A 15,462-nucleotide genomic window follows, 5' to 3' on the forward strand; every position below is an offset into this window, starting at 1 on the left:
GATGCTCCGGTTTCCTCCCACAGCCAAAGACTTGCAGGTGATAGGTAAATTGGCTGTTGTAAATTGCCCCTAGTGTAGGTAGGGAATATGGGATTACTGTAGGGTTAGTATAAATGGGTGGTTGTTGGTCGGCACAGACTCGGTGGGCCGAAGGGCTTGTTTCAGTGCTGTATCTCTAAATAAATTTTAAAAAATAAGGCAGGCCTTGGCAGAATCCAATCCTGCTCCACTTCCACCCTCCTCATCTGACTTGCATTACTTTTCCCTCCCCCTCTCCCCAGCCCAGGAATTTCAGGAAAAAATTTTGATCTGACAGTCTGTTACAGAACATTAACTGAATTTCCTTTATCCCCAGCTATCATATGTGATGATCTTCTACCTATCCCTTATGGGAAAACTCCAACACCAACCTATGTAGATAACTGGGAATATGGAATGGTAGCAAAATATTCATGTATTGATGACTACTCATTGATTGGTGCAGAAGAACTTGTTTGTGCAGTGAATGGACAGTGGGACAAGGCCCCACCAATTTGCAAAGGTACTAAACTACGGGATCAGAATTCATTTGAATTGCTCTTTTCATGTGAAACTGGGAGCCTCAAAAGTTAACTTTTACAGCCTAGATTTTTTTCCTCAAGTTACACTGGCTCCCAGATGAATTTTAAATCAAGTCCATTGGGATGTTCTTTGGGAGCATCTCCACCGGCTTCCCACTATCCTCGAACACTTCTGCCATTTTCCAATAGAAGTAATATCAGGTGTCTAATGCACAAATGCTGCCAACTGGAGGCTCACATTTCTGGTCAACTACCAATGTATGACTGTAGATCAGTGCATCAGAATGAAGCCCTCAAACCCCTTCTTAATGCTTGTCTTTGTGATCAGCCGTTGTTTCCATGCATCACAGTACTGTGATAACCATTGCAGTTTCCACTAGCACCACCCCAATAAGTGCCCAACTGCCATTCAGACACCTTTCAACACAGCAGAGGTGGTTATAGCACCTTCTATCAAAAAGCAGGAGAATTAACAACTACAGCAACAACTTACACTTATATATTGCCTTTAATGTAATAAAACATCCCAAGATGCTTCACAAAAGTGTAATTGGACAGCAATTGGCAACAAGCCAAAGGTGGAGATATTGGGAGGGGTGACATCACAGGTCAAAACATCTCAGGTAGTCTTTGCCCCGCATCTTCCATTTTCTCATGAGGCCCACCTCATTGGTCGCTTCATCAACCCATGTGCACCTTATCATCCCTCCTCCATCTATAGCTGTACTTAAAGTAGCTGTACATAAAGAAGTGCATGTATTCTTGAAATTGAAATGATGATGCAGCTTCCCCAAGTGATTGATGCTCCTTTTCCTGGTGCTACAGATCCTTTCTTCATCCACTTCATAGGTACTTGGCACTAAATTGTAATTTAGTACAATTGGGAGATTAAGACCTTATTTTTGTTACCTCCCACCAATCATGGAATTCATTCTGACAGTGCAGTAGTCATTGCACCAGCGTTTGCCCTGGTGAAAATTTCCTGCCATGCAGCCTGCTGTTTTCATCATCACAGTGCTGTGATCCCTCCTGTTAAACATTTACTCTTGCCATACAGCTCCTCTGCCCATGAACATTGTCCGATTATATTTAGCTGCTCCAGAGCTAGCTCCATAAAAATCATTGCAGGTTTGGTTGGCTTCTTCACATAGTGCACAAAGAATGTGGGCTACATGTCACCTGCATGAGTAAACTTGACTGCATCCACCACATAGATTTCAATGTGCTACAGAAGACATAAATAGCTACTAAATAGAACAAAGATAATATGTGGCCAGGTCCCTTACAGTGCAAATTGTTTGCGTACATAACTTGGTAAATCTACATTTTGAAGTGAACCTAATTTGATTTGATGAAATTACGGTCTTTTTTTTAAAAAAAAAAGCTGCCTCCATCAAAAAAATCAGATATTTGAAAGATCTATCATTGTACACATGTAGCAACTTATATGCCCATCAATTACCTGTGGAGATTAATGTACTGCTTTCTTGGCAGCTGTCAGTTGTATTCAACCAAATTCGCTTGCAAATGGCCAAATAGTAGCAGGATTTGGACCCAGATACAAATATCGTGAAACAATAACCTACAGGTGCAATTATGGTTTTGAATTGGTCGGCAGCAATATCATTGAATGTACTGAGAACAGTGAATTTCTGCCATCACCACCAACCTGCAAACTATGTAAGTAAACATTTATTAAACTTAAGTATAGAATCAAATGATCATTTTTCAAAAGATTATTACTTTGCAGATATTGGACAATGGCCTCAATATTAACCATATGGACCCCCCGACATCTGCCCTGTTCTTGTAGCCATGTTGTTGATATCATTGGTCCAGTTAAACTGCTGCTCTGCGGTGACCAGCCCCTTCCAGGATGTTGATGTTGGGGTCTAAATAATGAGAATGCTGTTGAATATCCAAGAGAGGTGCCTTTCCTGTTTGAGAAGGTCATTGCCTGGTATTTATATGCCGGTAGTTACCTACCACTCCAAGTCCCACTGTATGCTGGAATGGGCTAATTTGTTATTAGAGGAGTTGTGAATGGAGCTGAACACTGTAGAATTGTATGTGATTATGCCCATTCCAGTTATTATAATGAAGGCAAAGTTATTGATGAACCTACTGAAGATGTTTGCGTCCAGGATGTTCTCTCACTCTCTCTGCAAAAAGAGAGCAGGAGGAACTGTTAAGCTGAGTTTTATCGGCACAGTGGAGGCATAAAATAACAAATCATTGACAGAAGGTAAGAGATCACTATCTCAAATGGAAGAGTTGGTGAATTTTCCCAAGTATAAACTTTTTACCTAGTTGAGACTAATGTATTGCTGTCTTGGCAGCTGGATGCTATCCACCTATGATTACGCCTGGAGCAATAATAACAAACAAGAAAACTATATACAAGTTGTATGAAGAAATCACCTACAACTGCCATAGAGGTTTTAAACTAGTCGGCAGCAATGTCATTCAATGCATGAAGAATAACACATATGAGCCGCCTCCACCTTCCTGCAAACCAAGTAGGTAACCATTTCTTAAACCTAAACACAGAAAAGAAAGGCCTGAAGATAGTTCAAAAGTATTTGTGCATCATGTTTTGAAACGCTTTCTGTTTGGAAGATGATGGCCCAGAATTTCCTCAATCCCACTTATATGGAAATTATGACAAAATATATGCCTGTTTTTACACCAATCTTGTTGAAGACAATTTACGCCAAAATTTCCTAACAATTGCATTGGTATATACCAGAATGTAAAAATCAGCTAAACAATTGGGTCTGGGTAAAGAGTGGGATTTACAACAACCCCCTATATGTATTTGGTGTCTTTAAAGTAATAAAACATCCCAAGGTCATTCACAAGAGCGTTCTAAAGCAAAATTAGACACCAAGCCACATAAAATGATATTAGGCAAATGCTGAAAAGCTTCGTCAGAGAGTTACGTTTTACGGAGTATCTTAAAGGAAAAAAGAAAGGCAGAGAGGTTCAAGAGGGAATTCCAGAGTTCAGGGAATAGACAGTTGAACCCAATGGTGGAGCAATTAAAATCAGGAATCCACAAGAGTCTTGAATTAGATGAGCACAGATATCTCAAAGGGTTGTGGGGCTGGAGGAGATTACAGAGAAGTGGAAGGGTGAGGCCATGGAGGAGTTGAAAAACAAGGATGAGAATTTTAAAATTGAGGCATTGCTTGACCAGGAACCAATGTAGGTCAACGAGCACAGGACGGATAGGTGAATGAGACTTGGTGCGAGTAAGGACAGCAGAGTTTAAGGAAGATGGAATGTGGGAGGCTAGCGAGGAATGGTTTAAAATAGTCAAGTCTAGAGGTAACAAAGGCATGAATGAGGGTTTCAGCTGTAGTTGAGCTGAGGCAGGGCGAAGTCAGCAGTGTTACAGAGGTGCAAAAAGGCTGTGATATTGATGGTACAGATACGAGGTCGGAAGATCTTTTGGGGTCAAATATGATACCATAACTGCGAACAGTCTGGTTCAGTCCCAGACTGTAGCCAGGGAGAGGGATGGAATCGGTGACTATGGAACGGCATTTAGGGGGGAGACTGAAGACAATGGCTTCTCAGTATTGAATTAGAGGAGACTTCTGCTTCTGCAGCACTGGATGTCAGATAAGCAGTCTGATAATTTCATAACAGTGGAGTAGTTGAGAGAGGTGGTTGTTGGGTAAAGCTGAGTGTCATCATTGTATATGTGAAAACTAGTGCTGTGCTTTCGGATGATGTCGCTGAGGGGGAGCATGTAGATGAGAAATAGGAGGCGGCCAAGGATCAGTCCTTGGGGGACACTAGAGGTAACAGTGTGAGAGCGTGAAGAGAAGCTATTGAAAGTTATACTCTGGCTATGATTAGATAGATAAGAATGCCACACCCAGTTGGTTGAGAGTGGAGAGATGTTGGAGAAGGTGGTGGCCATCAGTGTTTCTGGCAGGGGCAGGGACAAGGAAATCAAGGATAGGGTGAAGAAATGGCAGTAGGTCCCACCAGTCCATTTTCCTGCTGTTTACACCAAGAAAGTAAGGAGCCACTTCTTAAATCGAATGACAGAGTGAAAAGAAAAAGCTGTAGCAATTGTGTATACCATGGACTTGAAATTCCTGAGGGTCCATTCTATTGGCCAAGTGGGACAAAGCGGTTCTCCCATATCAAATGGCAAGGATGGAAGGACCTGCATGGCTGGATTTGGCTGCCTGTGGCTGCAAGGGCACATTTGCAATGCCCACTTCATTCTATTGGTCAAACATCAGAGTGGAGAGGAAGCCGGAAATAAAAGTATCCTCATCACATCTGCTCTCAGTGGAACATACGGGTCACTTGGGGAAGATAAACTCCTTCAGAATCGAGCCTGCCTCTTGAAAGCTGCCTTATGACTGATATAGTAGTGTTAATTCTTGGGGCAGTAACCTGACAGTGGGAGAGAGAAATTGAGTGTTGCACATTTGACACTCATTGCACAATGTATTTAATAGCAGGAGCAGATTTTTGCTGGGTGCAGTCAAGTTTCAGTTTCCAGAATGTTCAGTAGAGGTAAAAGGCACAAAGCCACCTTGTGCCTGGAATACACAGTAGGATGTAAATGATTTTTAAAAGTGAAAGCAGTAGCCTCCTTTTTAACCATTAACCATTCAATTTGGCAAATTGCATCCAAAATTAGTTTGGTGGCAGGAAACAGAGGTAATGGTCGAGGGTTGTTTTTGCGAGTGGAAGCCTGTGACCAGTGACCAGTTTAGTTTAGTTTAGAGGTACAGCACTGAAACAGGCCCTTTGCCCCACCGAGTCTGTGCTGACCATCAACCACCCATTTATACTAATCCTACACTAATTCCATATTCCTACCACATCCCCACCTGTCCCTATATTCCCCTACCGCCTACCTATACTAGGGGCAATTGCTAATGGCCAATTTACCTATCAACCTGCAAGTCTTTGGCATGTGGGAGGATACCAGAGCACCCGGAGGAAACCCACGCAGACACAGGGAGAACTTGCAAACTCCACACAGGCAGTACCCAGAATTGAACCCGGGTCGCTGGAGCTGTGAGGCTGCGGTGCTAACCACTGCGCCGGTGTTGGGACCCTTGTTGTTTGTAGTGTACATTAATGATTTAGACGTGAATATAGGAAGTATGATCAGTAAGTTCGCAGATGACATGAAAATTGGTGGTGTCGTATATAGTGAGGAGGAAAGCCTTAGATTACAGGACGATTAAGATGGGCGGAGCTGTGACAAATGGAATTTAATCCCCAGAAGTGTGAGGTGATGCTTTTTGGGAGAACTAACAAGGCAATGGATTATACAATGGATGGTAGGACCTGGGAAGTACAGTAGGTCAGAGGGACTTTGCTGTACTTGTCCATAGATCACTGAAGGCAGCAGCACAGCAGCACATAAGGTGGTTAGGAAGGCATATGGGATACTTGCCTTTATTAGCCGAGACATAGAATGTAAGAGCAGGGAGTTTATGATGGAGCTGTATAAAACGCGAGTTAGGCCACAGCTGGAATATTGTGTATAGTTCTGGTCACCACGCTATAGGAAGGATGTGATTGAACTGGAGAGGGTGCAGAGGAGATTCACCAGGATGTTGCCTGGGCTGGAACATTTCAGCTATTAAAAGAGACTGGATAGGCTAGGGATGTTTTCCTTAGAGCAGAGGAGGATGAGGGGGCAAATGATTGAGGTATACAAAATTATGAGGGGCATTGATAGGTTAGATAGGAAGAGACTTTTTTCCCTTAGCGAAGGGGTCAATAACCAGGGGGCATAGATTTAAGGTAAGCGGCAGGAGGTTTAGCGGGGATTTGAGAAAAAAAAATTTCACCCAGAGGGGGTGATTAGAATCTGGAACACACTGCCTGAAGTGGTGGTAGAGGCAGGAATCCTCACAACATTTAAGAAGTATTTAGATGAGCACTTGAAACGCTACTGCATACAAGGTTACGGGCCAAGTGCTGGAAAATGGGACTAGAATAGTTAGGTGCTTGATGGCCAGCACAGACACAATGGGCTGAAGGTCCTGTTTCTGTGCTGTATAACTCCATGACTCTAATGTCACTTGTCCCAGCAAATCTGATTCTTCCAAAGATCAAATGTATTCTATTTTTTATTGTTACCCACCTATTTAATATACTGCCAGAAGATTCTGTGTGAACATTCCTCAATGCACACAAGTACTTGTGTAATTCCAGGCTTTATATGCATTTACAGAATTCCTTATTCAGCTGCGCCTGGCTGCCTCCACAATTAGCAAGCTGTCATGTCCAACTGCAACACCAGTTACCCCAGTCTATGTCTATCACTGTCTGTATTATACCTGTACCTCACAAACCCATTACTAAGCTAATATTTAGCCAGCTCTTTTTGTTAGAGTTAATTAATAAAGCATTACTAATTTGAAAAGGTCCCACTTCCACATATTGAGCACACTGCAAGTGCAGAAAATTATACAGGGTCTCATTTAGTCATTTTGAATCTGTTACGACCATGTGATGTGAAGTGGGTGGTTCTCAGTGTTCAAGTCCTCACCTGCCCACAGCAAGTATACTTGTATTAAGAATTTAGCCCCTTGGTGTTTTATTTTTCAAATAGACACAGTGACAGGTTTTCTTGTAGGTTTTACAAACAGAAAGTCGCTTGTTTATTGATCAATACGCCTTATCCCGAAATGGTCGCAACAGCATCCATTCTTGTATTCACTCGTGCACACACACAAGAAGAAACAGATAGAGAAGGGAAAGAGGAAAGTGGTTTTTAGTCGGGGGAGAAAGGTTTATGATAAACCCGTTGAATTTTCTTCAGACTCGAGTTCTAGATGGTTGCAGGCCTGATATGATTGTAGATTTCTCTCTTGATTGATGGTTCTGTTGAAGATGGTGGTTCACGTCCAGCTGTATAATGTAGATGTCGGATTTATTTATTTAGAGATACAGCACTGAAACAGGCCCTTCGGCCCACTGAGTCTCTGCCGACCAAGAAGCACCCATTTATACTAACCCTACAGTAATCCCATATTCCCTACCACCTACCTACACTAGGGGCAATTTACAATGGCCAATTTACCTATCACCTGCAAGTCTTTGGCGGTGGGAGGAAACCGGAGCACCTGGCAAAAACCCATGCAGTCACAGGGAGAACTTGCAAACACAGCAGGGCATGTGTTTTCTGGCTTGCTGGAATGCCAGCAGTTACAAGTAGCTTCACCTTCTCGGTCATGCTCTCTCTCTGACTGTCTTTGTTTTAAGGTAAAACTATGACACCTCTCACTTCCTGTTAGGAGTCAGTCTGGTTTCTTTCCCATGGTGATCACACAAGACATGGCTACTTCATATATCCTTTGTTTTAGAAGAAGATGTTCAATTCTGGAATGTTTTTAGGATACGTGGAAGATGGGTTCCATTAACACGTTTTGGCTTTGAAGATTTGTCCTTTGTCTTTGTCAGACTTTTTAGATGCATAAAAGACTAATCTGCTTTTTCTTTGGTGGCCATTTTGGACTATCATTCACATTTTGAAATAAAGGTTCATTTTTAAAGACAAAGTCTAGTTTTCATAACCCTTCAGAGTTAGTTCTTGAATGTTGTATCATTGCACTTTTGATGTGTGTGACAAACCACTGTTCCAGTTCTATTCTCAAAATCTATTGGTGGTATTTAATGTAAGCAATAGGTGATGAGCTTGCGAGCACCCTGCATCAATTCTTCTTCTGAATTCAATGTCTTTTCCTAAAACAAAGTGTGAAGTAGCCACATCTTAGGCCATTGAGCGATCACCATGGGAAAGAAACCAGCGTGTCTCCTAACTGGAGGTGACAGGTGACACAGTTTTACCATAAAACAAAGACAGCCAGAGAGAGAGCAAGACGGACCCTGAAGGTGAAGCTACTTGTAACTGCTGACATTCCAGCAAGCCAGAAAACACATGCCGTGCTGAAAAAAATATGACATCTACATTATACAGCAGAGAGACCTGGAAGTGACCCACCATCTTCAACAGAATCTTCAATCAAGAGAGAAAGCTACAATCATATCAGGCCTGCAACCATCAGGAACTCGAGTCTGAAGATAATTCAACGGGTTTATAGTAACCTTTCTCCCCACACTAAAAACCACTTTTTTCTTTCCCTTCGCTATCTGTTTCTTCTTGTATGTGTATCTGCGCAAGTGAATACGAGCCAATCAGGCACTTAACTGGGCACTAGCTGGACTTCACTGAGATTAAGGACCCTGGGGGCGGAAGTCGTACTCACTGATAACTGCTGGCCAATCAGAGGTTGGCAGCTGTTTCACTCAGCAGCACCACCCGGAAGGCGGTGGCTGCTGCCAGTAATGCACCCACCCAAGGGTCAGGATTATTGAAGGACCCAGGGCAAAGGTGAGTGACCGCTGGAGGGGTTCAACGGGTTTGGGGTCGAAGGGGTGGGGTGTGTACAAGGTCGGCAGCATGATTGGGGGTGGCTTTCAGTGGCTCCCTCAATCAGGAACTGTGCTTCTGAATGAGGAACCCTCTCCCTGCCCCTGGAGCTGGCAAGCAATCAGCACAGGTTTACTCGTTGTGCTCCCTTGTGGCAACAGGCCTGTGCACTGCTGGGTTAATACCAGTGGCAGCGGGAAAGGCCCTTAATTGGGCATCTCTACTCCGGGCCTATCCCACCTTCAACCAAAGGGAGCAGAGGTAGCCGGAGGGGAGAGGAGGGAAATGTGCATGTATGAGGTGGGAAGGAGCGGCCATCAGTGGTTCTGGCAGAGGCAGCGAATGAATTCGAGGCAGGGTGAAGAAGTGGCAGCCCACCTCACCACTCTGTTTTCCTGCTATTTCCACCAAAATCAAGCAGCATAGCAAAGGAAAATTCAATCCAGTCTTTCATAAGTTTCGACAAATTAGGGATTCGCCTAGGGTCTCCCACACAGAAAAGTTTGAAAGTCACTTCTATCCATAACAGCATTTTCTGTATCCAATTAGCCCATTCCATCAGTGTTTATTCGAGTGATGAAGTCTGGATGGAGGCATTTCTGGAGGTTTGATCATGAAACATTTTGACCACATAACATTTGATCAAGTCATTCCTGATCACTAGCATCTGATCATATGGCTTCAACAAATGTTATTGCATTTACCATTTTGCATCAGTAGCTCTTGTGCAACATGTGCCCAGAACCACTTGCGAGTAGGGAGAGGAAAACTGAAAGCGAGGAAGAGGAGAAATTCAGGAATTCCCCATTTCACAGTTCACCTGCATTTTTGAGATCGTCCCCCCCGCCACCCCACCCGCCCCATTTCAGAGACTGTCTCTTATTTCAGAGAATGTTAACATTATAGAAATTGTCTCCCTTTTCAGACACCACCCCTACATTGCAGAGATTCCCCCAAATGCCAACTCCCCCAACTCTCCAGCCCTCTACCAACTGCACTCTACACACTTGCATGTCTTTGCATTTGACATCATCAAACCAGAGGCTCCAAGTAGAACGAAACGAGGAACTGTAGAAGAGCAAAGAGGTTTGGGAGTGCAAATACACAAACCATGAAAAGCTAGTAGACAGGTACTATAAGCAATCAAAAAAGCTAATAGAACGATGGATTTTATCTTAAGAGGAGAGGAATACAAAGGGGACAAAGTTATGCATCAGGTATAAAGAGTTGGATCAAACTCCATCTGAAATACTGCTTTCAGCTCTGGACAGTGTATCTGTGGAAGAATATATTAGCCTTGGAGTGGGATATAGAACAAAAGCAGATAAATGGAGCTTTTGTTGCAGATCAGCCATGATCTAATCGAATGGCTTGAGGAACTGAATGGCCTACTCCTGTTCCAAACACTTTAAGAACCAACTCTCATACAACTGACTTTTGTTAGTGAATATCATTTGTATTCTGCTGATTGTGGAATCCCAGAATGTCAACCACTTACACTGAATAAATCCAGATAATTGTTGAAGAGACATTCTGACAGAATGAGGAGAGCAAGATGTTACAAATTAGACCCAGGGTAATTTCATTCAATTTGATGGCACTGCATCTTCTTCAAAAGCAAATTGCATGAAATCAAAAAACTATTAAACAGGAATAATCTTCTATTTCAATGTAACAATGTCATACCTAAGCACAATCAGTTACCAAGTGAAGACTAATGCATTCCTCTCTTGCAGTTATTTGTTATCTGCAGTCATCTATTGCCAATGGCAGGAGCACGCCAAATAAACATTCTTACAGATTTGGAGAACGTGTCCGCTATAGCTGCAATCATGGTTTCAAACTGGTTGGTGAACACGAAATTGTATGTAAAGAAAATGGCATCTTTCAGCCATCTCCACCGACCTGCCGTGAAGGTAAGGAGCCACTTCTTAAACTTAATGACAGAATGAGAATGATAAGACAAACCTGTGACAATTGTTTTCTCAGGCCGGTGGAGGCAGGATGCCGGGAAAATTCAAAACTATGCCGCGAGTCCAGTATCTCAACATGCTCCCGCATCTTTCCCATGCACCAGGTTGGGAGTGAACTCGCAACCCCGTGGCTGAGACGGGAACGCAATTAAAGTCATTAAGCAGGCAATTAAGAGTGGATTTGTGAATGGGTTCCGTCTTTCCCAACAGGTGAGCTGTCCCACCCTTTGTCTCTAACCCAGCAGGATGGAGAAGGCAAGAGCACAGTGAGAGGGACATCCTCAGTGTAACTGACAAGCTGTGAAGACTTTAATCAGTTAGACTGAAGTGCAGAAGGCATGGCCAGGTGAGAGGCTGTGTTGCAAAGCACTCCACCTGTCAGAGAGTGCTATCACTGCCTGACAGGTGATTGCCAACTAACTTGTTCGGCACTTCACCTGATCAGTTCCTCACCTACCTTCAGCTGAAGTTCCCTACTGCCAGCCTTCAGGGCGGCATGGATGCAGTTTATGCAGCTCCACTGTTCACCTCGGCTGGGGGTCTAAGGAAGGGGGCTTACCACTGCAACATGCTGCAGATGCTGCTGGAGGAACACCAGCAGCACCACCATCTTCTCAGCCACATGCCCCTCCACAGGGAAGAGGGGATGGATACAGTTGGAAGAAGGTGAGAGCCCCAATAGAGGAGCTAGAGGCTGAGGACCAGCTATCCCTACCTGTGTGAGCACCAAGGCCTCAGGAGTCTCAGGCTATCGCGGCAGGTAGAACCTGACATCTACATCCTCATGGTGCTGGAACGCCTTCCCAGTGGGCTAGGAGGGCACACATTGCCAATGGCAGTCAAGGTGCCTGTCACCAGAGACCCACCCCCTCGCCTCCTCCAATCACATGCCTCTGCCTCTCGCCAACTTGTGTGCTCTCTTTTCTTGCAGGGAGAGAATGCATGGAGGTGTGAGTGGTCATGATGGCTTGTGTGCAGAGGAGTGAAGGCAATTATTTGTGGAGGGTGATTGTGAGACATGGGCACAAGAGGACATTAGGCTGAGGGTAAGTGTGAGTGTTGGCTGTCCAGATGGGGATGTTAGGTGCCTGCAGGAAGAGTCATACAGTTATACATCACAGCAACAGGCCCTTTGGCCCATCATGTCCATACCGGCCATCAAGCACCTAACTATTCTAATCCCATTTTCCAGCATTTGATCCGTAGCCTTGTATGCTATGGCATTTCAAGTACTCATCTAAATACTTCTTAAATGTTGTGAGGGTTCCTGCCTCTACCACTCACTTCAGGCAGTGTGTTCCAAATTCCAACCACCCTCTGGGTGAAAAATAAATTCCTCAAATCCCCTCTGAACCTCCTGCCTCTTACCTTAAATCTATGCCCCCTGGTTATTGATCCCTCTGCTAAGGAAAAAAGTTTCTTCCTGTCTAACCTATCAGTGCCCCATATAATTTTGTATACCTCAATCATGTCCCCCCTCAGCCTTCTCTGCTCTAAGGAGTGATTGAAAATGTAAGGTGTGTTGACCTGAGAGGTACTGTGCAGGAGAATGCTGGGAAGGCTGGAGTGTGTGGCTTGGCAGCTGAAAATGTTATGCCACCCACTTGTCCTGCCCTCCTAAGGTCCTAGATCCTCTTGATAAACAGTCTCCAGGTTGGAGGAGCACACTGTTGCTGCTGACTTCCTCAGCCACATACATCAATGCTTACTTGCTTGGAGAGGCTGTCCTCTTCCTCCTGTCCTTGATCGAGATCACCTCACTGCAGCCTGTCAGCTCCCTCAGCTGAACCTCCAGGTAACAGTGTGAGACCCTGGTGGTGGGAAGCCTTCCAAGGGCTCCTCACCATTTTTGTGAGTGCTGCAGCCCAGAAATTGCAATTGCTTTTGAGCTTTTCTGCAACATGCCATGGTCCCTTTAATTGGAAATCTTCCGTCTGTCAAAATGGCTATGTAATCCTCCCTAATTAGTCAGGGGAACCCAGAATCGGACATTTAATTAGTAATCTTTTGGAAAGAGCAACCGGAAGGCCTGCTGTCTGTATGTTTGGGTGCCCGAGCCGAAAATGGTCGCGATGCTCCACCAACCAATTAGGCGGTAAGATTCCATCCCATGTACCTGTAATTCCTGGGGGTCCACTCTGTCAGCACAAGTTGGACATACCAGTTCTTCCATCTCAAACCCAGGTACCGAGAGACCTGCATGGCTGGATTCTGCTGCCTGTGGCTGCATAGGCACATCTGTAGCGCCCACTCCATTCCATCAGCCGAATGTCAGAGTGGAGAGGAAGCCTGAAATCAAAGTATCATCTGCTACCAATGGAACATGCGCATCACTCGGGGAAGATAAATAAACTCCGTCTGAAGTGAGCCAGCCTCGAGCAAGCTGCCTTGTGACTGATATAGTAGTGTTAATTCTTGGGGTCAGTAGCCTGACATTGGAAGAGAGAAATTGAGTGTTGGACATTTGACATTTATTGCACAATGAATTTAAAGGTGGGAGTAGAATTTTGTTGGGTGCAGTCGAGGTTCAGTTCCTAGCTTCACAATGTTTGGTAGGCGGAAAAGACACAGAGACGCCTTGTGCCTGTTCCATACAGTGGGATGTAAATGATGTTTAAAAGTAAAAGCAATGAGCTCCTTTTAACTAGAAAAAAACAGAAATTGCTGGAAATAATCAGCAGGTCTAGAAGTATCTGTGGAGAGAGAGGCAAAGTTAACATTTCAGGTCTGTGACCTTTCATCAGAACAGGACCTCCTTTTAACCTTTAGCCCTAGTTACTGCCTAATACTGTTCACAGGTAAGGTGATAATAGTGCTCAAAGATTGGGTGTTCTCAGTTGCTAGGCTATATCTGAAATCCAGTGATGCTGAAAAAGAGAGTCAACTCAGTGTGACTGACAAATTAACTGTGAGTAGTTAGGAGAACAAAGGTTTGCAGTCGAAATGGTAACTGAACAATGGGCTGCCTTTAAAGATGAGATAGTTCAGGCACAGTCATGTATATATTCCCATGAAGGGGAAAGGTAGAGCTCCCTGGATGATGAAAGAGGTAGAGATTGAGATGAAGAAGAAAAAGTGTGCTTAGGACAGATATCAGGTGGATAATACAACCAAGAACCAGGCTAAATATGGAAGGGAATTAAAAAAGCAAATAATAGAAGCAGAGAGAAAGAGTGAAAAGGAACTGGAAGCTAACATAAAAGGAAATCCAAAAGTCTTTGTTAGGCATATAAATAGTAAAAAGGTGGTAAAAGAAGGAGTAGGGCCAATTCGGGACCCAAAAGGGGATTTATACATGAAGGCAGGGGCATAGCTGAGTATTAAATAAATACTTTGCACATGCCTTTACAAAGGAAGAAAATTCTGCACAGATCATGGTGAAAGAGAAGGTATTCAGACACTTGAAGATTTGAAAATTGATAAGGAGGAGGTATTGGATCGGCTGTCAGTACCTAAAATTGATAAGGCACCAGGACCGGATGAGGTGCATCCAAGGATACTGAGGGAAGTGAGAGTGGGAATTGCGGAGGCACTGGCCATAATTTTCCAGTCTTCCTTAGACACAAGGGTGATGCCAGAGGACTGGAGAATTGCAAATGTTACACCCTTGTTCAAAAAAGGGTGTAAATATAAGCCCAGCACCTAAAGCCAATCAGTTTAATTTCAGTGGTGGGGAAGCTTCTAGATACGATAATTCTGGACAAAGTTAATAAGTACTTGGGCAAATGCAGGTTTATTAAGGAAAGCCAGCATGGATTTAGTAAGGGCAAATCATTCTTAACTAACTTGCTGGAGTTTTTGGGTGAGGTAACAGAGAGGGTTGATGAAGTTAATGCTGTTGATGTCGTGTACATGGACTTCTAAAAGGCACTTGATAAAGTGCCATACAACAGACTTGTGAGCACAGATATAGCTCATGGAATACAAAGGACAGTAGCAACATGGATAAGAAATTGGCTGAGTGACCTGAAACAGAGAGTAGGAGTTAATGGATGTTCTTAGGGCTGGAGGAAGGTTTGTAGAGAAATGGAAAAATTTGCAGGGCTACAGGGAGAAGGCAGGGAAGTGGCACAAGGTGAATTGATCCTTTGGAGAGCCAGTGCAGACTCTATGGGCCAAATGGCCGCCTCCTGTGATGTAACAATTCTGTGAAATGTAAATATTTATTAGTGTGATAGGGCAGAACGTGATCCAGGAGCTTTTTAGGAGTGCTGGATAGTTACTTACAGTTCTCTGATCTCACTATTCCTCTTAGTACAATAGGTATCAGATTGGGAATCCCATTGGATGTGCACCATTTGAAGAACCAGGGAGAACATTCAGATGGCAAGGAAGTGCAGTATGCTTACAGAAGGAATGCACATACCTGCTATTACTCTGCCAACTAAATATATACGCCACAAATGAATGAATTAAGTCTTTAGAGTAACATTGTTTCTGGAGGCTGCAATTCACCAGTTGCACAATGTGTGTGGAAGAACCTGTAACCTAACTCACACACATG

General features: G+C 43.8%; 1 protein-coding gene across 1 annotated transcript in view; it reads left to right on the top strand.

The window, feature by feature from the left end:
* The window catches only part of LOC137383881 (zona pellucida sperm-binding protein 3 receptor-like), a 61,925-nt gene that overhangs the window by 18,865 nt on the left and 27,598 nt on the right, over positions 1–15,462 (top strand). The window contains exons 6-9 of the mRNA XM_068057233.1: positions 356–541; positions 2,055–2,240; positions 2,900–3,079; positions 10,722–10,901. Of these exons, the coding sequence (XP_067913334.1) occupies positions 356–541; positions 2,055–2,240; positions 2,900–3,079; positions 10,722–10,901 (732 nt within the window). The remainder of the gene's footprint in view (positions 1–355; positions 542–2,054; positions 2,241–2,899; positions 3,080–10,721; positions 10,902–15,462) is intronic.

This window comes from Heterodontus francisci, chromosome 25 (assembly GCF_036365525.1).
Source record: "Heterodontus francisci isolate sHetFra1 chromosome 25, sHetFra1.hap1, whole genome shotgun sequence".
Classification (NCBI taxonomy): Eukaryota; Metazoa; Chordata; class Chondrichthyes; order Heterodontiformes; family Heterodontidae; genus Heterodontus; species Heterodontus francisci.